The sequence below is a fragment of the Natrix helvetica genome, assembly GCF_964273705.1.
Source record: "Natrix helvetica genome assembly, chromosome: 5".
Classification (NCBI taxonomy): domain Eukaryota; kingdom Metazoa; phylum Chordata; class Lepidosauria; order Squamata; family Natricidae; genus Natrix; species Natrix helvetica.
In genome coordinates, this window is record NC_138551.1 from 36,616,210 (window position 1) to 36,641,151 (window position 24,942).

General features: G+C 39.6%; 1 protein-coding gene across 7 annotated transcripts in view; it reads right to left on the reverse strand.

Annotated features, from left to right (window-relative positions):
* The window catches only part of KCNE4 (potassium voltage-gated channel subfamily E regulatory subunit 4), a 44,301-nt gene extending 20,106 nt beyond the window's left edge, over nt 1-24,195 (reverse strand). For 3 of the 7 annotated variants that reach the window (XM_081956402.1, XM_081956401.1, XM_081956400.1), the window contains exons 1-3: nt 24,096-24,152; nt 18,371-18,593; nt 17,278-17,394 (exon numbers count right to left, since the gene is read on the reverse strand). In XM_081956402.1, coding sequence (XP_081812528.1) covers nt 17,278-17,394; nt 18,371-18,422 — 169 coding nt within the window. In that variant the 5' untranslated portion in view covers nt 18,423-18,593; nt 24,096-24,152. Of the gene's footprint in view, nt 1-15,118; nt 17,395-18,370; nt 18,594-22,288; nt 22,369-24,095 lie in introns of those variants that run through there. The other 4 variants (XM_081956396.1, XM_081956397.1, XM_081956398.1 and 1 more) reach the window with 4 other exon arrangements.
* Nucleotides 24,196-24,942: the final 747 nt, after the last annotated feature.

Genomic DNA, 24,942 nt, shown 5'->3' on the forward strand with positions numbered 1-24,942 from the left:
TATAAAAGGGAAGCTACTCGACCCCAAGCTAAGCTGGATCACTACTACTACTAAATAAAGAGCTGTTGTTGTCACTATCGTCTGGAGTCTGTTCTCTCGTTGCCCGAATCTAACACAAACCATCTATCATAGATTGTTATTATGGGAACAGAATTAGTGATATTCATAAATGCAAGTCTGACTTTCCCAAGAAAAAGATGGGAATAAAAAAATATAAGATTTGCATTTGATCTTACATTTTGTCCATTTGTTATGTGCATACTCAGATTAGGCAGGAAAATATTTTTAAAAAGATGGGTCATTAAAGTACATTAGTTGAGCCAATGAACGAGCCATAAAAAGAACTAGAAACAGGAATTCGGGAAGCTATAAAAATTAAGACGTTAATTGATTTTTAAACATCCTGTTTTTCTAATAGCATTGAATTAAGACAGCATATAATAATAATCATGTCAGTTTAAAAAATATTATTAAAGTCAAGTAAAAATATGAATAAAAATAATCAAATTGATATCAATACGCAGTACAAATAACAACTGATCAGAATTTATGCCAGTCAGACAGAATTTGATGTTTTAATATGTATGGTAAGAAAAACCCAAACTTCAAATACAGTAGATGTCTGTGTGCAAATGTATAATCCATCAATGGCTCCCAAATTAAAGAGAGTTTAAATTTATTTTTAAGTGGTGTTTTTGATATCAGTGTTTGACCTGCCACTCTATTAATGAAGGAATTGAGTGTAATTTCCAATGAGAATCACAACATATCCTAACATCTGTTATTATGTGTAAGTGTACTTTGTATAAATAGAAATATGTTAAAATAAATAAAATCAATATATAATAGAATTTGGGGTCTACTAATCCTTTTGAATTGGTTATGCATTAATTATATACAGTTGGAGGTCCCTATAGTAATAGCCGGGGGAAAGGAATTCAAACAATAAGATATTTTGCTGTTTTATTTTCAGAGCAAAATATTCTAGAAGGATGCTTTTGTTCAGTCTTTATTTTTCATATTATATTCTTCCCCAAGTGCAGACTGTGTGCTGAAAGGATCATTAGCTCTACTGCACCATCTTGTGGAAATAAATCAAATGGTTGAAGTACTTCCACAATCAGGCAAAAACGAGCAAAGTTAGGACTAGGTATTTTCATAACAAAATAACGTGCAGTATCACATCTTAGGAAAGTGAACAAAAGTGTCTCTTTATGCAATCAAAAATCCAAAGCTTATGTCTTTCCTTTAGCCACTATGGAATGAGCAATCTATTCTTGTCAACTACAGCATTCATTAGTTTGAAGACTGTTAGAATTTGCAGTTTAATAATATTGGAGGAACCTGTGATGGGCTCCTCACTGTATCAAAGAAAAAAATTGAATACTGTATTGCCAGTATTTGATAGACTAAAGGTTTGCTCTATAAATGCCCCTTGCATCTTCATACCAATCCACTTCACCAATGGATTTCTGCGAATAATGTGTTTTAGTGCACAGATAGGAAATCAAATTCAATGGGGTTTTAGTTCCAATACAGATTATCCTTACCTCTTTGGACTCTTCATTTCAGTTACTGCTTCTCAAACAGTATATGCCTTTCTTCATCTATGTTTTCCCTCCCCAGTAAGACAGAGAGAAATCAGAAGTCAGAAGCTGTGGATTAATCCAGGTATAAAATGAATCATCAACATATTTGCTTTTGGTTTATTTAGCAGTGCAATTTCCCACATTTTGAAACTATGATTCTGAAGATAGATGTATTTCAGTTCCCTAGTATATTTCGTATAAAATAAAAATGATTAATTTCTTATATTGCTAATTTTATATTGCAATTAATATCAATTGAATTTAGTTAAGTATAATCATATTTTTTGCATATTTATTTACAATTTACTTTAAAATCATATTACATGATTTTGGACATGGTACCAAAAGGTTTGAGTGTAGTTATTAGTAGGCACTTGTGCATTAAAACATTTGTGGGGAAGACCCGAAAATTAGTCAAAGCAAGGCATAAGCTGTTATTCCTCTGACAATTACTGTTAATATATAGTATGCATTCTTTTCTCAAATGCTTTTCTTCTCACCAGCTGCCAAGAACTGAAGTAAGCCTAGCTGGATGAAAAGCCTTTGGGCTAGAGAAAAGTCTCTAGAGAAAGAGGAGAGGAGATCAAAGAAAGAATAAAACACCTCATCCAGGGGTGGGTTCTGGCAGTCACTACTGCCGGTTTGCTTGTGGGCGCATTACAATAAAAATTGTTCTGTGCATTCACAGAAGCAAAAAACAAGATCGCGGTGCCTACAACGCCACACGGAGAACCAGTTTGGGGGCATGACAGGCCTGGTTCACTGCCGGTTCCAGCAACCCAGGCCACCAAACTACTTCTGGTTCTGCCGAAGTGGTCTGAACTGGTAGGAACCCACCACTGACCTCTTCCCAATTAATCCTTTTCCCATTTATAATTTACCAGGATTGACCAGGTATTTGGTGGTGAGCTAAGCTTATAGTATACATATATATAAATGAAATATGCAAAAAGGCGTTGGTACTTACCTGATACGCCTCTTCTCATAGTGTGGGAGGAGTATCCAGGATGTGTTGACATTGTCCTCTCTTGATTGGGCTGAGTCAGATAAGCTCTTTGGGCCATGCCCTGGTCACCAGGTACTACCCAGTTATTGGCGAAGAACTCTATCCGACTCGTTGTGCCATCCACTCCAGACTTTTGTCTTAGTTTCAAACCTTGTTTATTTATTCCTTTAATAGAGCAGTTCAACAACCAAACATATGTCTATCTTGCTACATAACAGAACAGTTCGACAACCAGGTATATCTCATTTTGCTTACATAACCATATCAGGGAGGGGCTGGATACTCCTCCCCCACTATGAGAAGAGGCGTATCAGGTAAGTACCAACGCCCTTTCTCCATAGTGAGGGAAGGAGTATCCAGGATGGGACACCTGTTAAGGAGGGTTACGTCTGTTAAGAACAAGCACAAATTTATGCCTGGTGAGGCGTCACCTCTGCCTGTGCACAGCCTGCAACACCCTACGCCCGAATGAAGCTTCTGCAGAGGCAAGGAAGTCCAGTTTGTAGTTCCTCACGAATGGTGAGGGGGGAGACCCCGCAGTTGCCCTACAGATCTCCGACAATGAGGCTTGAGTGGCCCAGGCCATTGAGATGGTCGCGCTTCATGTGGAATGTGCTTTAATAGAGCTGGGTGTTTGCAGACCCAGTGCTTGGTAGGCGGTACTAATACAGGTTTGTAACCACCTGCCTATGGTGGTGGAAGTCACCTTGTTCCCTGGGACCCCGGCTGGAAGGAGACAAACGGACAAACTCGGATCTCCTGTTCGGTCGGTTCTTCTAAGGTAAATTGTGAATGCCCCAACACTGGAAGTCTTTAAGAAGATGATGGATAGCTATTTGTCTGAAACGGTATAGGGTTTCCTGCCTAGGCAGGGGGTTGGACTAGAAGACCTCCAAGGTCCCTTCCAACTCTACTATTGTATTGTATTGTATTGTATTGTATTATAAATCCTCAGAGTCCTCCTTATGTCTAGGGTGTACCTCTTCCTCTCTAATGGGTGAGAAGGGTCCAGGCAGAAATTGGGCAATATCAATTCCTGCGAGTGATGGATGCAAGAGCACACCTTGGGGATGAAGGAGGGGTCCAACCTTAGCACCACCCTGTCCTAGTGGAACCCGCAGAAATCTTCCCTCGCAGACAGTGCCTGTAGTTTGGATCTCCTCCTAATGGAGGTTATGGCCACCAGAAAGGCCACCTTAAGGGTCCAAAACTTATGCGAAGCAGTTCATAATGGTTCAATGGAGAGCCTGTCAGAGCGTCCGATACCTTGTGCAAGTTCCAGGACGGGCACTTGTGTACCGTCGGTGGCTTTAGGTTGGATGCCTCCTTGAGGAATCGCCTGACCACAGGGTGGTAAGTCAACGCCTGAGCCCTTCCCCACAGGAGTACCGATGAAATGGCCGAGACCTGTCTCCTAATTGTATTGGGGGCTAAACCTCTGTCCAGACCCACCTGGAGAAAGTCCAGAACGTGTGGAACAGCGATCTGAACCGGATTGTGACCCCTGGAGATGCACCATGTTGAGAAGGCCCGCCATGTAGCACCATAAATGTGCTCTGTGGAGGGGTGTGGGCCGCCTGGATGGTCAGTATAACCCTAGGGGAGAAGTGGTCTTCCCTCAGGATGCTCCACTCAAGCGCCAAGCAGTCAACTGGAGCTACTGAGGGTCCGGGTGCTCCAGCGACCCCTGGTTGAGGGAGATCCTCTCCTGGGGGATCCTCCAGGGCTGTCCACTGAGAGAGATTGGAGATCAGCAAACCACGGCCTCCGGGCCCAGTGTGGGGCAATTAGCACCACCTCTGCTCCTTCCCAAAGGATTTTTGTATGACCTTGGGAATCAGGGGCAAAGATGGATAGGCCTAGAGTAGTCCTCAGGCCCATGGGCATCGTGTCTGGTACCTGGAGTAGAACCTCGGGAGCTGAGTGTTGGGAGGAGTGGCAAATAAGTTGACTTCCAGGCATCCGAAGTGCTTCGCCACCTCATCGAAGATTGCTGGCTGCAGTCCCCACTCCAAGTTGTCCGCATCGGCCCAGCTTACCCAGTTGGCTCTGATACTGTCCATCCCTGCTATATGTTCCTCAGTCAACGAAAGAGGTTCCTTTCGGCCCCCTGTCCCAGTCTTTTGGCCTCCCGCCTGAGGAACTTCAATTTGGTCCTCCCCTGTCTGCTTATGTGAGCCTTGGTGGTGATGTTGTCTGTGAGAACTAAAATATGATTACCCCTGACCAAGCGGTGAAAATGTAACAGAGGCCAGGCAGACCACCCTGAGCTTCAACCAGCTTATGTTGTAAGTCAGTTCCGCCTGGCTCTATTGTCCTTGCGCCATCTGAGCCCGCAGATGGGTGCCCCACCTGAACAGACTGGCATCTGTTGTTACTGTTACCCGATCTGGCGTTCTGAAGACTTTGCCCTTGGTTATTGCCTGGGACGTCCACCAGAGCAGTGAACGGGGGTCTTCTGCTGGAAGAAGGACTTTGGTCTGGGATCAACTCATGTGCCTTCACTGGAAAGGCAAAAGGAACCATTGGATGTCCTGGTGAGGAAGCGAGCCTGAGGAACAATGCCAATGGTGGACACCCTGGTGTCTAGAAGTTAGGTCAGAGTGGCTAGAGACACCCCACTCATTCTGACTACCTGGGAGGCTAGCTGTCTGATGACAGGGAAACCGAGCCTGCTTCTGAATCTACCATTTTGTTAAGGTCCTGGTGTCTCTGACGTCCGCTGCAGGGAGTTGCTGTAATCCTGAAAGCAGATCAGACAAGAAAGATTAAAAGGGAGAGGAGCGGCTACAGCTGCTCTTAATGCCCAGGCCACTGCCTGAAACTCATTATAGTGATGTCTGCTTCTTGACCTCAGGCTGTAGAGCCTCCTCAAGTGCCCCGGCATATTATCAGAGGTGTGCAAGGCAGACCCCAGAGCCTCAGCGCTAGGTGGCAGAAACCCTGGACTATATCCTTGTCCTGCCATTAGAGGTGGGCACTGGGCTTGAAGTCGAAGATGCCCACTATCTATTAATCAGATCAGGAAGGAACTTTGGTGTGGGCCCTGCCCCTGCCTCCACGGCAAATATAAGTAAGTATAATCTTTATTGTCATTGTACTCAAATACAAAGAACTACCCTTTCTGCTGCTATCACTGGCAGTTGCACAGTCGCCTCTGAGACATGTTGCCAATTTGGCTGAGGCCTTAGCTTTGAATAAGAGGTTTTTGAATAGAAAAGGCTGGAGGAGACCAGAAAGGATGGAAGTGGCAGGTGGAATACTATCCTCCTCAGAGATTTCCTCCCTCATTAAGCTTTCCTTCAAATCCAAAGCCTGAGCATCCTGTGACTGGACAGGGAAGACAGGGGAATCCTCTGCCTGGGTGTCAACTACCTCTGGCATACCTTGCCGCAGAGCCTTGGCCCTAATATCTGAAATTTGGTGTATACAAAGGGAAAACCTAGGTCAGAAGGGTTGGTATCACCATGCCTGCAAAGCCGAGGCTAGGGCTGGACGCCATATGTGGGCTGTGCAGGGGAAGCTGCCACCCTTGGCCAAGCCCCAAGCCCTGAAGCGGCAAAGGAGGTTCTCAGGTGGAGCTATTGGCCTCCGCCCTGTTCCAACAGTCAATTTAGGCCAATTAGTCTCTGCTGCGCTTGGCACTCTTCAAAAAGGATGGCGCAGGTGCTCATGGCTGCTTTGACTGTCTCTGTCATTACCCAATTCTGTGAGGAGCTGCGGAGCGCTCCTGTGCTAGGGAAAGCCATGATAGACAAGTAGTGGCATGGTGCATAAGCATTTGAAATAGGCCCCAATGACAAGGCCCTGTGAAATGACAGTTAGGCTGTTAAGGCCTGAGTGGAATAGTATGCCACCCCTGAGGGGCTGAGGCAAGGCTGCCACCACCCATGGTGGAGAATTAACAATCCAGTTCAATACTACTCACAATTCAACTTTCAGTCAATTAAAGATGTATATAGACATGAATTCCAAATATTTTTGAAGATTGGTATCTGGCTAGCACTCCCGCCTGCCCATCCAGATGAGCTGGCTTGGGAAGAGGGCCCCGAGGGGGGGAGGCAACCAGGGTGGCATTGTGCAAGGGTGTGATAGCCATCCCTGGACAGGGCCCTAGAGACCCAGGGTGTCAATGGGCATCCTCCCTGCAACAAGGGGTCTTCCTCTGCAGCTTTGCTGGGTGAGATCCCTGTACTTATATCCTCTGTCCTAGTCCAGGGAGTGCCCCCCCCCCCGCTGTTAGCCTTCTGGCATATGAGTTCTAGTGCCCTGTGCCTCTGCTTCCCATATTTAGAATTAGTTTTTTTGGGGGGGGGGTTAAGGCCTGTTTTTGTCTGTAGAAGAGTGCTCACAAGCTCTGATATACTAGGAAGCAGATTCTGGAAAGTTAGAAAAGCACGTTCCCCCTTCTCAACTTATTCAGTCCAATTTGCTGTTGTTAAGGCCAAACGCATGTGACTTAGAAGCTAGCTGCAGCCTAACAAAGAGAGTGGTTGTAAAAGCTTTGTGGAAAGGTCTCCATGAAAGTGAAATTTGAATGAGAAAGGAGTCAGCTAGCCAAGAGCCAACCACCCAAATCCTTTGATAGCTGCAAGGAATCCCCCTCTGCCCCTCCCCCAGGGGAGGGAAGCCCTAAACATTGCCCCAGGGAAGCCTTTTATCAGAAACTGGAGCAGGGCTTTTTGCTGCCTTATTGCAAAATTGCTTTTGTCATTTGAATCTACTCTGGGCTCCCAGGGTTTCCTTTGGTTTTGCCGTGGGGGTCCTATCCCCCTTTCCTTAGAGAAAGCGTCTGGCAAGGGGCCAGATGCAGCTGTGGGGGTATCTTTAGCCTCCTTCGGGCTGGTGATGTTCCACCCCTTCAGAGGTGAGAGGAACTGGCTCCTTCCCATGTCTGTGCTGCTGCTAGTGCCCCTCCCCCACATCTTGAAATCTCCTCAGGAGGGCAATTTGCGTCAGAAAGGAGCTGATTCTGCCCCTCCCCCTGAGATCCAAACAAATGCAAGTGGCTTGGGCTGCTCAGAACTCTGCCGCACGCCACTCACTGGCATTTTGTACTCTTGTGGGCCCTGTGGGGGGGAATGTGCTTGGCTTTGCTTTAGCCTTGCTGCCGCCCTCCCCCCCCCAGAAGAGGCCCCCGGAGGGGTTTCAAACCTGTTTGGAGATTCTCTGGCAGGGCTGGTGGTCATAGCTGCAGGGACCAAATTCTGGCTTGTGTCCTCAGAGAAGGGGGAAGCCATCTTGGAGCACATGGTCCCCTGCTATCCAAAAAGGTGATTTGCACTGAAATTCAAAGGGCGCTTCAATCCAGGGCTTGAAAAGTGGGCTTGTGCTCAAAAAGTCGCCGTGCCCCTTGCTGCGGGTGGAATTAGCCTTCTGGAAGCATTGGCTCGTAAATGAGCTCTGCTCCAGGCTCCTGCTGTGCTCTGGTGAGGCTTGCAGAGGCTCAGCATTTCAGAGTAGCTGGCGGTCCTTGCTGAGTGACCCAGGTCACCCTTAGTGACCTAGACTGTGTGCTGCCCCTGGGGGCTAATGGCAACCGCTCCTAGCCCCACCAGGCTTTCTGTGAGTCTCCAGATACTCACTCAGGCAGTTGTGCTTCTTTTAAAAGGTCTCTAGTTTTTTTCCTTAGGATTTTCAGGAGTTCCCGGATGGCACAACCGCCCAGTTGAGGGCTGAGTCAATAACTGGGTAGTACCTGGTGACCAGGGCGTGGCCCAAAGAGCTTATCTGACTCAGCCCAATCAAGAGAGGACAATATCAACCCATCCTGGATACTCCTCCCCTCACTATGGAGAACAAAATGACTACAATACTTGATTTTTATAGAGTGGGAAGAAATAGATTCCAGTCAGGTTATGAGGACTCTAATTTTTTCTTCTCATAGTTGGTAAACTCCTAGAAACAAAATAGCACAGCCCTTCATAGTTTTAACATTAGCTGTTCTTCCAAAGCTAACTCCTCAATCCTGTTTCTTAAAAAGAAAGTGTGTAGAATTCCCAAAACATTTTCCTCCTGGAAAGAAGCCAAACTGGTTTATTTTCCAGAAAGAAGTATGTACGTATGCAAGGATCCACAGATGAAGTAGATTTTTGTAATCGTGACCCATATTGTGTATTTGTGTTAATTAATCATTCCCTAAGCTGCGTTTCACATTTGATCTTAAGAGCTTCTTTAAAAAAATGTTCCCAGCTGCTGCCAGTATCTCTCCAGTGACGTACGAAACACATGCAGGAGCTCACGTGAAATAGAAGTCCAAGAGTAAGCAAGCAGAAGGAATTTACATCAGATGAAAATCTATCTGCTGTATTTCTAGTTCGTCTTCAATGATTCCTGACATTATCCTGTAGATGCAACTGTGCCTTTTTAATAGGAATAAGGCAGGCATGTTTATTCAAGATACAATTTGACATTCTTTTCTAAAACACAGAAAGGCCACGCTTTGTTTCCAGAATACTTTTACGTATTTGCTTAATGAGAGTCTTGATGATCATCTAAGTTCACAAACTAAAGTTCATGGAAATAATGTGTAAATTTTCCAGACAAAGCAAAGAAGACAGTAAGTTTTCAATACATTTAGCCTTGCAATATCCATTAATTATTATACACACAGGTATGATATCTTGTACAATCCTGTCATCACAAAAATACATTCAGATACAAATAAATATTGGCCCATAGAATGAGGCTTTTGTGTTTAAAACTATTTTGTGCACAACCAACCTAAGATCTTTTTCTGACTTTGCTTCCAACTCATTTCACTGATTGTCAATTAATTGCATACCAAATGACAAAAGAAAAAAAAAACAGCATATATTGCAGGATTCTAGGTACTTTGGCAAAAGCAATGCCTGGGTTTTAAAAACATAATAGTTACATATGTCTTCAATGACAAAACATTTCCACTATCAAACTACAGATATGAGATTGAGATTCTGCAAATTTGAGATTTGAACATTTCCCCTATGAATCCTGAGTTATGTAACCCAGAGATCCAACACAATTAGAATCTCATCATCCCTTACCAAATAGACCAGATTTGGTCATCTATTTAACCCAAATATCTATATATTAACTAAACATTTTTTTAAAAAAATACATCACATGTTGTGTTTCTTCTTTCCCAGCCTGAAAAATTCTGATTTGATTAGTTTATAGTTCTTGAGGCTTGAGTAGGCGTGGGGTTCAGGCATGAGAGAAATCCTGAGGGGAACTTACTGTGAGAAACTGGCATTAGGAAGATGAAATCAGTTATTTCAGTTACCAAGAAATATTTTTCATATTGGATAGCATTTACAATTATTGAGAAAGGAAAAATGCTACTTTCAATCTACTCTTGCATAATTTTGCAGATACTGTTTCCATAATATTATTTTGGCTAGTAAATTCATGTAGAGAGGGAAAAACGTATCTCTAGTAGATTTCATACTGTTATAAAAATTATAATGGGCAAGTGTATGATTTGGTTCATTTAATTAACAATTATTGCTACCCTAAACCTTATCCATAAAAAGATTGTTTGCTTAATGTAGGAGAAGAATTAAGATTTACCCATCCAGGAAGAACTCTTCGGCAGCGTAACACTTATAAATCTTGGCTTCAATTTCTGTTTATCTTACGCATTTTATAGCAGTGAAATTAGCTTTTTTCTTCATTCCACTCATTATCTGTAATAACTACAAGACAGTCAGATTAACGGACTATACTAAGAATAACTAAAGCTTTAGAGTTTTTGCTGCTACAATTGGTAACAGAAACTCTACTAACAGATTTATCAACCCTACTTATAAAGAATTAAAAGGAAGTTGGTTCTCTAAACAGATGCACATTTTTCTTCCTTTAACATAGTTTTTAAGAATAATTTACCAAACTATCTGGGTCTATTTTATCATGGAACTGAATATACCCATTTATAAGCTTCCTTGTTTATGATGAAGACTCAAATTCATTTGTTGTGAGTTGTGAAATCGTGTCCGACCTATGGACAACATTCCTCCAGGCCTTCCTGTCCTCTACCATCCTCTGGAGTCCATTTAAGCTCATACCTTCTGTTTCAGTGACTCCATCCAGCCATCTCATTCTCTCTCAAATTCATATACTCAAATTCATAACTACTTGAATCATCTGTTGGTACACACCACTAGCCATTTATTGACAGACATTGTAATGGTTTCTTGCTATGCAGATTTTTGAATTACTATGTATTTGCCATGTGGTAATAAGCACAGTTTATGTTGTAACCACAAATATAGCTTGCTTCTGCTAAAGTTTTAAAATATTGTCTGAAATAATGATTTATAAAAACTATTTTCAATTATCAGAGCCACTTGATTATGTTTCTTTGTCAATGAGTGAATTTAGGAGGCTTTGGAACAGGCATATTGAGTTAGACCAAAATGTTATATTGAGGAAAAAGCCTCTGAAATCAGTGGGACAAGTGAGTCATTATATATTAAGCTCAATTAATAGAACATTATATTTATGCATTTCAAAATTAAGACAAATGTGAGGTCCCTGTGGGTTTCTACATACTTTGTAAATCATTCTAGGATTAATTTCTGTCTAAGAAACTATTCTGTCTGAATTGTACAGCATCTGAGGGGTGTACAATTTAAAATGTGTGCAGCAGTATGGAATTCCACAAATTCCAGGAAAATAGTCTTTTTTTCCAACTGAGTACCTTCCAGATGTGTGGGAGCAATTCCCAGTTGAATTTCCAGTACATACAATATGGAGGGCAATGGATTGGAGAAGAAAGAGTGTATAGGACATTGTTTAGAGGAGGACCTTGTTTATAACTTTTCCAGTGTGTTCTGAGAGGCAGTTTGTTCATTCTACCCAATGCAAAATAAGGGCAGACTGATTTACGTTTCGTCCATTCCTATTCAAAAGAGAGCCATCTTGGTGTAATAGATAAAACAGTTATGCCAATGTATTCTGCCATTTCCTCCACCTCTTATGTCAGAATGAAGACATTTATTCTGACATAAATAAGAACAATATTGGCTTCTGGTTGCAAGCCAGAACAAAGACAGTTGTGCTGGTGATGGAAATAGCAAATTGTATGCAAAAAAATGCTGCCCATTTTTGCTTTAGAGCAGGAAGCAGGCAATATTTGAAGAGTAAGGCCACAGCTCAGCCTCTTGAATTTATGGAGGATCTCAGGCAGCTATGCTGAGGTTTTGTGGCATCACAATAATAACACTTGTAAATATTTAATATGTTTTAGAGTAGACATTAAGGTGTTGCCCTAACTGAAAATATCCTAGATGTTGTTTTCCACTCATAAAAGCCAGAAACAGGCTGACCTTTTGTCAATAAAATTTGTTTATTTTGTGTTTGAATATTAGTGACAAGCCTGGAAATCTATGCAGCCCACATGTTGTATGTTGCCTATTTCTGCCTTAGGGTCTTGCTAGGTGCTTCTGCACTCAAAAGAAAATGCTACTTCTTACTTTAAAATATCACAGTTGCATCAGCCTAAGATTTTTTTGGAGTGGGGGCTTCTTGTAGGGTCATTTAAGCAACTATCAGCCCCACAGCACATGGCATTCTTCCATACCTATCTAAAGAGCAAACACAGAGTTTTCAGATAATTTTGATTAAACTTAAGGTGAACCTTATACCAGTGATTCATACTAGTTTATGTAGATTTGGAGTCTTTTACATTGTTTTCTGTTCTGTCATTTATCCATTAGTGTGAAGCATGACAGAGAACTCTAAGAACCTTGCTATTAAACTATTACATGGTTAACTCTATTCTCCTTCCCCTTTCTCTTGAGGTATAACCTACGGCATTTTATTCATTTCTAGTGCATCTGCAACAACAGGCATTCATGAATAGTTTGAAAAATGCTGTTGACGTGTCTTGCAGGAAGAGAGATCTGAGACCATGAACACTGCTGCCTACGTTTCCTATAGCAACCATGGAGCATTATTTTAAACAAAGTTAAATATGCAAATTGGCTTCCTGGGAAAAGGAATGAAGGCCGGTTTTAGCCATCCCTTTGCTGCCAAACAGTGGATTTTAACTTACAGTGGCTGCTCATCTTGTTATGATTGTTTTGTAAAAGATGCCTTCCCCATTAGTTTTTATGTTCCCATATTCTCTGTGTGATTTTGTATGCATAAAATATACCTACGATTAAAAACTAAAATAATTTTATCTTATCATTTCATTTCATCTAAAGTGTAAGTTCATTAGCAAACAAAATTTTAAGATGTTGCAAGCAAATGACCAAACATGGGTGTGATCAGAAGAGCCTAACAACCATCTTTGTTGGTACAATCATATTTTCCTCAGAAGCTACTCATAGTTGGGTAAGCAATGTGTGCTTTGTATTAAATGCAATTATCCTAAGAACCCAATATGAGTCCAAGAATGCTGAAGTCTCATACCTATTTTTCTATCCCTTAATTATGTTAAAATTATTTACTCTATGGACTGTCCACTCCTATTTATGAAGAACAGAAACTGTCAGAAATCACTGTTCTTTATGCAGATAACATTGTGGCACGTCACATTTTTTTCCTGCCTATTTCCCTCATCCCACTTTTTGCCTCTCCTTGTTTAAGTTTTCAGTGTCAGCATTATCACCACCTTCCCCCACTGCTGGAAGATTTCCAAATGGGGGGTTAACTAGTCATGTCTTCTCTCTCATCCTGAAAGTCTGCAGATGCCTGGCTGCCGGCTGCCTGCTTGTCATCTTTGAGCAAAAGGCATTTAATAAGCACACCAGGCTCACTGGCTGTTATAGTTTGCTTTAAGAAAGGGCTGGCCTTGTCAGGCTGCAGTCTCATATCAGCTTGGCCTTTCAAGGTTATCTGACCCATTCTTGCCTCCATTTCAAAAATAAGATTCTTTCCTCACCATTATGGCATCCAGCCTTTGAGGCTTCAAAAGCAGTTTGAAGGTGATTCCTGAGCGTTTCCTCTTCTGCTAACCTCACAGCACTGAGAACAAAGAGCAAAATTTGCTGTCAAGATCTTAGCTGCTGCAAGACAGTAATCTTCTCACTGACCTCTCCCTATAAAAAGTGGCTGGAGTAAATGCCTTTTGTCTTACTCAAGTCCATTTACTTACTTCATACAATATGCATTGTCTGGCCATTTGCGGAAAAAGATCCCAGGGATTTCTATGAGAGGAAACTGCAAACGGGTCAAACTATCTTTCCCCCAAGAGGCCTGAAAACTAGGAGGAGGGAGGGAGGGAGGGTTGCAAGTGAGAGACACATTCCCCACGAATTCTCCAGAGACAGTATTTCAGAGACAGACAGAGGACTTTACTGCAGTTTCCAATTTAAGCCAGTTGGCTTGGTTTTTGAATGCTGCTGGCACAAGGGAATCACAGAGGTTCAAAGCTGCTTTCAAACTGGTAGAGTCTTTCCGTGGAAGTCTTCTAAGGTCCTGCCCTCTAGGTAGAGCCATATGGAGAACTTTCTATCCAAATTGCACTATTGCCTCCTAACTGCAGGCTTTCCTGTCAAGTCTTTGCCACAGCCAAAGAAAATTGAGTCAAAGGTATTTCAGCAAGTCCACTGACTCAGTCTTTACCAAAAGTCACATGTTTTCTATTTAAGTTTTTTTCTGCCTAAAGCATCTTACCCCAGTCTAGCCCTTCAAATGTGTTGCACTGGAAGTATCCATCCCATATAAATTTAAGCAGTTATAATCCAAAACAAACAGAGCGCTCCAGGCAGGGATATTTGATTTACATACTGTGTCATGCCCTCTACAAGTGATCAACAAGTTAAGAATAACCACTTGTTTCTCCTTCTTCATATGCAAGAATCCTTGTTTATTTTAAGGATTTATCAGTTGGTCAAAAGGCCCAAAATCAGCCTATTATATTGTCTTTAATAACAGGTTGATGTGCACAAAATAGCAGGGAAAGGCAATTGCAACTTAGATTCAAATTATTAGAAGACATGGTTACTTCCATAGAACTGATTCTTAATTTTTTTAAAAAAAATCAAATCTATTGTGCTAGAGAATTGCAGAAAAGACCACTGTGAATGATGGCAATGTTCATGAAAAACTAACAGAATACATTGAACCATTCACTTTTATAGCATATTAGGACTGCAAAAATCTAAATGAACTTGAGATGGCAGCAAAGGATTAAAGTCATCTGTGCTCTCTGTTGTCACTTAGTGTTTATTTGGCTTTCTGCAACCTAATATGGTAGGCCTACCATTTACTACTGATCACAACAGCCAAAGCAAACAAATAAACAACAAATGGTTTAGATACACAAACTTGGTTTTGAACAGCATGCTTGTCATAGACTTAAATAACAAAGTAGTCTGAAATGTTCCTGAATGAATGACATGTCTTAGAAGACTCACAGCTGATATTGCCACTTAAAATGAAACTGATCCTATAACTCCAATGAGGAGTATGGGGAACTACCAGGAAATGGTTTGCTGAAGGTAAAAAAGAAGAAAGCAGTAGTTTTAGTCACTGCATAATCTTTCCATAAAAATAACAAAAAGTTATCATTATATTTTTATTTAAATAAAATGAGGGTTAATGGAAAAATAATAAATATAGTTCAAATATATACAGTGTGGTATCAAAGTATATACACAATTGACTTTTGAGTCAAGCTGAAAAGAATAGAGTCTCGCCAATAAATTTGTTTCATAATAAATGAAGAAAAAGCAATGGAGAAATATACCAACTCATTTATTATTTTGAATTGTACAATTTCAGAATTCAAGTGATTCCAGGCAAAATGCCAAACATAGTTTGGCATCTAACAATATTGAAAACAGTCCTTCTTGCAATATAGAAACCCCAAGATTGTTCTCATAAGACGATCGGCAAAGACAATAGCAATACATCTATTGCATTTAATGAGATTTGTAGCCACTCATCAATGAGCAAACAAACAAGGTTCCTATAACGTAATGATCTTGTTGACATCAGACAGACAAAATGACAATATTCTTTGATTAACGAAGTTGTTTAGCTCTGTTGGAACTGAAATTAGAATTAGAACTAACACCTTAAAATAGAAGTGGAAAGTAGGACTTTTACCTCATTTGTGCCTATTCCCTTTCTGTTGTCACAGACTGTATCCCATGGCAATACATATCTTTCTGCATTATTTAACTTGGAAAACTCAAGAGTTTTGGCAATGTTTCTGTTCTCATGCTTATAAGCCCAATGTTGATGTCCAATGCAATGCATGATAGAAGTAATGAATTTTGGGATCACTGTTACATGTATAACTTTTTAAAACCCATGTAATGTTTTAACAAATGTTTTTGTAAAATACTGTAACAAATGATCAATTAAAAATTCCTGAGCTATGGTTTGAGTACTTTCTAAAATGAATATATTATTTAAACCAGAAATCCAGAACCAGAAACTCACCATGTTTAAGATCAATGTTTTATACTCATTATGAATTAAGGAAGAGCTGCAATAATGATAGCTACAGACCAAGAACAATCCAAGTGGCCATACCGGACCTGTTTTTGGTGCAGTTATATCTTAATTGGGCATGATAGCCCCTGGTCTTTTTGTGATTCATGACTCGTTCAGAATGAACAGGATGTTGAGCTGATTAATAGAACTAAATTATCAGTTTTGTACAATGCTTACTGATCTAGAAATTTACATTAATGTAGGATTTACTTCCATAGCTGTTCTATTTGTGATAAACAATAACAACAAAAATAGCGGTAATTGTTTGTTGTTATATACTTGGAGTTACAAGTGCTGTTGTTTCAAGCCATTTCATTGTCATATCCCCTTCCCACTTGCTGCTCAGATATCTGAATAAACTTATTTCTTTTACACAATTATACGTATCTGAAAGTTAGGAAATCATTCAAGTGGACTGCCGCTTAGTCACTGAGTGAGCAAAGATTGATTTTTGCTCTGTATTATTGCTGTTTAGTCATTTTGAGACTAGGAATGTCTCATTGAGACGTTTAATAGGGTAAAATATTCGTGGCATTAGTTATCAAATCACTGGTTATTCATAAAACAGTCACATATATATCACCACTACTTTCACATTTGTACATTCAGAAATAAACTGAAGGAAAGCCAGAATATTTCCTTCAAAGAAAAAAAAATCCTTCTCTGTCTTTAGTAACCAAGCCGTTCTGTTATATATTATATTTGGGCTTATTACTTTTCTTTCCATCTTCCAACAAAATAATGACCGATCCTGATGATGAATGGATCAATGCCAGAAGCAAAACTGATTATAATTTTTCAAAAGATGTTGAGTCTTCAGAGCCTGGAAATGCTAGGAATGTTGATGGATGCTTTCTGAAGAGCCTTCGCTACTGTCCTTGAGGAGGGCTGCTTCGGTCGATTCTCCTGTTTCATCAGCAGTCATTTCTTCTTCAATAGGGAGGTGAACATCTGGCAAGGAAGATTCACTGTTTCCCTCCATGGAACACAAGGTACAGGAAAAAGCTGGTACCATGCTGTCTTGCAGCATACTGATCATCATTGGAAACTGGACAGACCTCAGTCCTGAGACTGTTGGCAAAGACTTTACAGCTTGTCCCCATTTCCTCTGCTCATCTTTATAAAGCAGCAGCAAGTTAGATTTCTTTTCTTTCCTCTTGGAGTTCATATAGCCTAGCATGATTCCCATTAGAAAGATTCCATAGAAGGTCATGACAATCAGGATATAAAAGTATTCATTGCCACTACCTCCATTCTTCTCAGACAGGGAAGCAAGAGAGTCAGAGTTCTCAACAGCCGGCAGGGATTGTGTTGTGTTAGGATGACCCATTGCAAACATCAAAGCTTTTGGAAGAAAACTGGATCCTGGAGAAAGTAAGAGGTTAAGGCATGAATATCAAGCAAAGATGATAGGAAATTAATCCTAATGCATATGTGAACTTATAGATAATTTGTTGGGTTATTGAGATAGACCAATAGTTTAGTCAGGGCAAAACAGTTTGATCATCTAAGAACATTTGATAAGAGTTTGTGGGAATTAGCTTCATAATAAACTGTCTCGTACATCACTGAAGCTTATTCTTCCTTTATGTAGCCTAGTGTTACCTACTTGGACAACTTTCAAAATCACAAGTCTTTGCCACCAGCTGCCTGATCTTCTAAAACTAAAGACAGCAAAAATTGATCCCAAGAATGTTTACAGATAAAACATGAGATCAAAGTGATAAAGAGCCCCACTATAACTTACCATAATGCAAATAATCAGTTTTATAAAAATAGGTACAGTACAGCAGCTGAGAAACCTGCTAGTAGATTGGCGAAATGTTGCTTAATTTTGTTCCCAAAACAATCATTTCACTAACCCCTGAATAAGCAGGTAATAGGCTTGAATTTGGTTCTCTTCAGTCCAAGTCCAAAACTTTAACTATACTACCCTGATTCTCCTTTTTCTTCTTGCCATCCTACTCAGTCTTCCCCACAAAATGTATTAAGACAAGTTGATAAAGTGGTTTACACAGCCTGAGTGCTAATAGAGATTACGATGATTTTTGGACCATTTAGTTCAAAACTACAGAATTTTGCAAACTAAAATTTCTGTTCCAGCAGTATTTCCAGTTGTATCCAAAGATCTCCTTACATCAGAGTTCCTTTCAAAGAGAATACGTGGCAATGAATGACTGAAAAAGCACGTCTAAATTTTTTTTTAAAAGAGACAGAGTTGGTTCACAACCAAAGCAGTTATTGTAGTGAAGCTTCACATAGCTTAGTACTCAGGAACAATGGAAAAACATTATTAAATCCAGTGCCTTAGACTAATTTTAAAAAATGTTCAACAACTTACGTGATCCTGCAAATAATGCCGTGCTTCCCAAAGCCCTAAGGAAACAGTACATCTGCCGGATTCCAGAAGCTCTGAAACTTTCTCTGACTGCTGCCAGAATTAATAGACTTGCTTGGATGAGATGTTATGCCACATGACCCAGAGTATATAATAGTTTCATGCTAGAGTCAGCCCACAAATTGAAATGGCCTCACAGTTTTAACTGGTTAAATTCCTGTCACCTCTGTAAAATGAAGAACAGTGGGATGGCTGAGTCATTCTTTCCTAAACAAAGGCCAGTGCTAGAAAGTTTAGACACAAAACTTGGTCAATCGCGGACACTTTATGGATGAATTATGTGACTTGAGCTAAACACTGCTTTGTATGCACAGGGATAAGTTTTGCCAAAAGCAGTGAATTGTCATCAGCAGAAAACCCCTTTCATGGTGATGTGTAAGCACTGCTTCCTTCCTAGTACTATTGCAGAAGGCCTTCATAATTTACAGAAAAGTTTGACTGCATTTAAATTAAAGCTATCAAATCTTAAATTTAACCCATCCCCTGGCTTAGCCTTAGACAAAAAGGCCCACCGAGACTTGCAGAGTTAAAGTTAGTATGCTTCAGTTTACAATACTACCATGAAACATTTCATTTCATGGGATTTGCTGGTCTACTAAAAGTGGTTAGAATGGGTATTATAAAACAGCATAAAATGGTTGGGAGTTGCAACCTGGATTACATTCCACTCAACTGTGGTTGTAAAAGGCCATTGCCTAAGGTGGTTATGAAAATAATAATCAGCAACTTGTATTAGGCAAAATACAGGTGATGTTGCCATGGGAACCAAATAATAAGCAGATCCTTTCAATGCAACACACATTTGAATAGAAAAATGTATTGCAAGCATATGAAGCAGTGGACAGGGCAAAATAGATCACGGTTTGTAAAATTCTGAGTTATTTGCAAAAATGAACCAAAAACTTGAGTTTTTCAGATGTTTAACACTATAAGTAATGATTATATAATCATCCTATAAAGGATAACCCACACTTCCATTTTGTTTCTGAAATGAAGAATATAGGAAAGGGCTGTTATCTAGCTATTTTAGTCCACTGATGAGACATAATTTTTATGTTTTCTTACCCATTCAAGCTAAACCAAGATTTCAGTCTTTCTCCTCTGCCTGGAAAAGCTGGCTTATCAGGAAATAAGGGAAGGAAAGTTCAGAGTCTGCCTAAGAGGGAGCAGACTTTGCATTCACAAACAAAGCTGGAACCCTGACAAGGCTATGTTGCAGAGAGTCAGCTTGTTCAGGAAAAGTGAGGAAAACGCCAAGTTTTGCCTTAGATACATAAAATATTAGAATGTAAGCTCCCTATGAATATTTCAATTTCTTATGATTTCTTTTGATGTGCACAAAGCTGGTTTATTCATTAAACTCTCCCCACAATATTTATGTATAAATGCCATTATTTAGTTCAATAGACTCTGAATATAGAACTGGATTACTTTAACACAGTTCTAAGCAGACTTGAGGCCAGTGATTAGGAGTGTAGCTGATACCCCCAAATTAGTAAAAATCCTTTAACAAGTATGCACAAATTTATTTATTTACTTACTTACTGAATAGCATTTCAATAATATACTATTGGCTTCATACAGGAGGTCAGTGGTTAAAACCATGTAAAATCCAGACAAGTATAAAATCTATTTCTCCAAAATGTAACCCTGGCATCAGAGCATGTTCTACATTCTTCAACAATTGATTATCTAACTGTGTGCCACATCAGCAATATTAAACGGCAGGAGTTAAATGAGGAAATAATAGTTTTGAAACCACTTGTACTTTCAGTATCCACCCTCAAGAAGGATATAAAACTCAAGTCTTTGGTGGTTTTTTGTTTGTTTTTAAATATAGCAAACAGGAACACATGTTCTAAACTTTATCATCCTGGAATACCATTCAATTCAAAATGAATTGTTAAATTGAAGATTTTTTCTGTCAATCTTGCATTCCAAAGCAATTGCATTGCTTAAGGATTTCTCTGTCAGTTAAACCACCGTATTTTTCGGAGTATAAGACGCATCTTTTTCCCTCAAGAGAGAGGCTGAATATCTGGGTGTGTCTTATACACTGAATACAGCATTTTTGGCCTCCCAAAACCCACCCCCTTTGCAAAAATGGCTGTACATAGCCTTTAAGAGGCTTCCAGAGTGCTCTTGGGGGCTGGGGAGGGCATAAATGAGCGAAAAACAAATTGTTTTTGGGGGGGCAGCCCCCAGGAGCACTCTACAAGCCTCCTAAAGGCTATGCATGCCCTTTTTTTGACAAAAATGGGCCCATTTTCTCAAAAAAGGGGCATTTTGGGAGGTCTGCAGAGTGCAAACACTTTTTTTAAAATTTTGCCTCTTCAAAATCTTGATGTGTCTTATATTCCGGTGCATTTTATACTCTGAAAAATATGGTATATTAGTCAGTGAAATTCAGGAATTTGTTATTTTAAAAGTGATGAAAAAGTAGAATTTTTCGCTTTAAATTTCACAGACTTGAAGCACTGAAATTTAGATAAACCCTAACTTATTTCTGTTACTTATTTGGTTTGTTAATAAATATATATGATTCACTACGCCTTTTATCTTTAATGAAATATGTGTAGAGGTTGTTTTTCATCATAAAGTCCCCATTATTAAATACATTGATTTTTTTTTTAATCCTAACTTCACAATTTACTATCTGAATCAGATGGTAAATGGTTGCCTAATTTAGATAGTATCCCTAAAGAAAAGGTAATATGAAATGGAATTTGGTATTGCTGAATAACCAAGAATTGAATTCTTGGCTAGGAGGAGGGTAGGTAGGCAGGATAAGATAAAATTGGGTATGTCTAGTTTAATAGAAGGAAGGACTAGGAGAGACATGATAGCATTGTTCCAATATCTCAGGGGTTGCCACAAAGAAGAGGGAGTCAAACTATTTTCCAAGGCACCTGAGGGTAGAACAAGAAGCAATGGGTGGAAACTAATCAAGGAGAGAAGCAACTTAGAACTGAGGAGAAACTTCCTGACAGTTAGAACAATTAATCAGTGGAACAGCTTGCCTCCAGAAGTTGTGAATGCCCCAACACGAAGTCTTTAAGAAGATGTTGGATAGCCATCTGTCTGAAATGGTATAGGGTTTCCTGCCTAGGCAGGGGGTTGGACTAGAAGACCTCCAAGGTCCCTTCCAACTCTACTATTGTATTATTATTGTATTGTATTGTATTGTATTGTAAAATAGGAAAGAAAATCCTGGACTGAAGATTACGTATACGAACTGTAAAATGTTTGCATCCTATTTGATGGAATTTAGAGTATAAGGAAGCACAAATTTAAAGTCTGGCATACCCTCACCCCTTGTGGCAAAGTTATAGCTTCTGTCTTGGTTGCTGCTCTTGGCAGTAATCCAATTTATCTTGCCCTGGAATGATTACCACACAATAGCCATATTTACAGTACTGTCTTATGTGTCTTAAATACTTAAATAAGGTTTTATTCAAATTTCTGAATATACCTTCTAACACTGAATCCTAAACTAACCTCACTTTATGGATTTGTGCAACACAATTTGCTGTTAGGATATTTGGTAGATTGTTCAATCGGTTTTGTTAAGTAAGTAAACTCCCCATTAGGAGAGCGAGTGTGCAGAGAAGCGTAATGAGAGTGGTATGGAAGAACACGCACAAACCAGCATACAGGGACACTGAATAGTATAAATAATAGTAGTTTACTATGTGGAAATATAGAGATATTCAGAGTTCAATTTATAGTCCAAGTCATACACGGTTCAGTCAGTCATCAATATTCTCAGTTAAGGAATGATCCTTTGAACACAGTCCAGTCTCATATAATCAGTTTAGCACACAAAGTTGCTAACAGCAGCAAAAACACACAGTAACTCACATATCCACCAATCAGCATCTAACAAACAGAGAGCTAACAGTCATTCTGGCTCCATCTTATGGCTGCTTGAGGTAACAGCAACCAATCATATTACAGCAGTACTAAAATAAACAGTACTACCATCCTGGTTTATATATTGCTAACCCAACTGTTAGGTTACATTCCTAACATTCTCCCCTTTGGGTAAGCAATATATATAACCTTACAGTGTTAGTCCATATTCTTCACAACGTTTATGTTTTACCGTACCCTGAGCTTTGGTAAAATGATCTGCTATGTTTTCTTCAGACATACAATACTTGAGTGTAATCATTTTACTACTAACACGTTGCAGTACATTTGAATATCTTAAGTCAGTATGCTTTGTCCTTGTCTTTACAGCAAGATTTGATGCCATCTGGATCACTGCTTGGTTGTCTTCATATACAACAATAGGCTCCCGTACATTAATTCCCATATCCATTAGGAGTTGCTTGTAACAAATCAAATCAGTACATAACAAAGATAAACATGAAAATTCAGCCTCAATTGTTGATAAACTTAAATGTTTTTGACGAATAGACCGCCATCCAATTAACGCTTTTCCTAAGAATATTGTGATACCTGATGTGAATTTATGTGTAGACATGTCAGCTGCAAAACTTGCATCAGCATATGCAGTTAATCTCAGTTCACCCTTAGGCTCTAAATATAAGGCATAGTGTATTGCCTGTTTAAGATATTTCAATACACGTTTAGCAGCTTGCCAGTGCTGTTCAGTAGGTTCAGCATTAAACCTGGCTAATTGATTAACACTATATGCTATATCTGGCCTTGACCAATTGCTAAGATAAGATAAACTACCAACTAGGGATTGATATATACCTTTATCAAATACTGGGCTTTTTATATCATCATGGCTAAATTCTTGACTCACCGAAGTTTTAGCCGGTTTACACAGTTCCATTTTGAAAGTCCTGAATAACTGATTGATCTTCTCAGTTTGTGATATTTTATAACCTCCCCTAGTCTTATCTATCTTTAAACCAAGATATTTCTTAATTTCACCAAGGTGTTTTATTTTAAACCGCGTATTTAATAGTGTCATAATCTCAATAGCCTTTTGCTCTGTTTTCGTAATTAATGCTATATCATCTGTAAACAATAGCAACAATGAAATCATACCATCACTTTCTTTCTTAAATAAACAACGATCAGCCATTCCAGCTTTAAAACCTATCCTTGCTAATTCCTTCACTATGCATTGATTCCATTCATAGCCTGATTGTTTTAAACCATACAGACTCTATAACTTCCAGCAATCAGTGTTTCTATCAGTGTTTAACCCTTCAGGTTTCTTTAAATATATAGTATTTTGCAACGGTGCATGGAGATATGAAGTCTCTACATCTAAATGATTCACTACATATCCATGCTTAGCTGCCCAAACTAATGATGCACGTAATGTTGTAGCTTTTAAACTAGGTGCAAATACCTCATCATAGTCACTGGCTGACTAATTAAAACCTTGTGCTACTAATCTGGCTTTATGGGTAACAGTCCCATCTACACTTGTTTTAATCTTGTAAATTCATTTACATCCTATTACATTTTTACCTGGAGGTAACCTTACATTCTCTATATACCTCCAAATCTTGTAAAGATTTCAGTTCCCTGTTCATTGCTGTTTTCCAAACTATTTGCTCCTCCTTAGGATATGTGGATAGTTCATGATACGTAGCAGGAACTTTATCTACTTGACATGCTATACTAGCTTGATATCTGTCAGGTGGTCATGTTACACGGGTAGAACGCCTAGGCAACTCACCAGTGAACTCTCCTGTTGCATCTGCTCCCATTCTTCTAATTCCTCCTGACTTTGTACTTCCTCCTGACTACACTTCCTCTTTAATTTTTATAGCTATTCTTTCTATTTCACCACTAGGAAATACCTGGGTGTCAATAACTACGTCATTGTTATAGTCTAATTTATCCCACCCAACGGATTCAATAAATCGAGCACTAGTGCTACAGTATACTTTAGTAGTCCCTTTTCCCCAAAATCTAAATGATCTATGGTTGGCCTCATAACCTATGAAAAATAACTGTCTAGCTCTATGTTGTCCCTTCAGTCTTACTTGTGAGGGAATATGCACCCATGCCGGAGCTCCAAATGTGTGAAGATAGCTTAAATCAGGTTTTCTACCATGCCAACGAGTGAATGGTAATTCACCAGTTGTTGTATTTACCACATTATTTAAAACATGGTTATTACACATCATAGCTTCACCCCACAGTGTTTCAGGCAATCCTGAATCAACTAACATGGTTTGAGCCATGGCTTGTAATGTTTGCCCCCTTCGTTCTATAAACGAGTTATGTTGTGGCCTATAAGGAGCAGAACGTTTATGCTCAGTACCAGCTGATCTCAACATTGTTTGAAATTTACAGTTTGTAAACTCAGTTCCATTATCAGTTACAACAGTAATCACCTTAGATTTGATTTTTCTTTCAGCAAATCTTAACCAATTAAAGAAATGTTGAAACGTTTCTGTCTTGTCCTTCAGTAAATAGCAGAAACCATACCTTGAATAATGGTCCGTGATACTCAAAATGTAACAGGCACCTCCCAAACTGGGTTTCATAGGTCCAATTAGATCAGCAAAAACAACTTC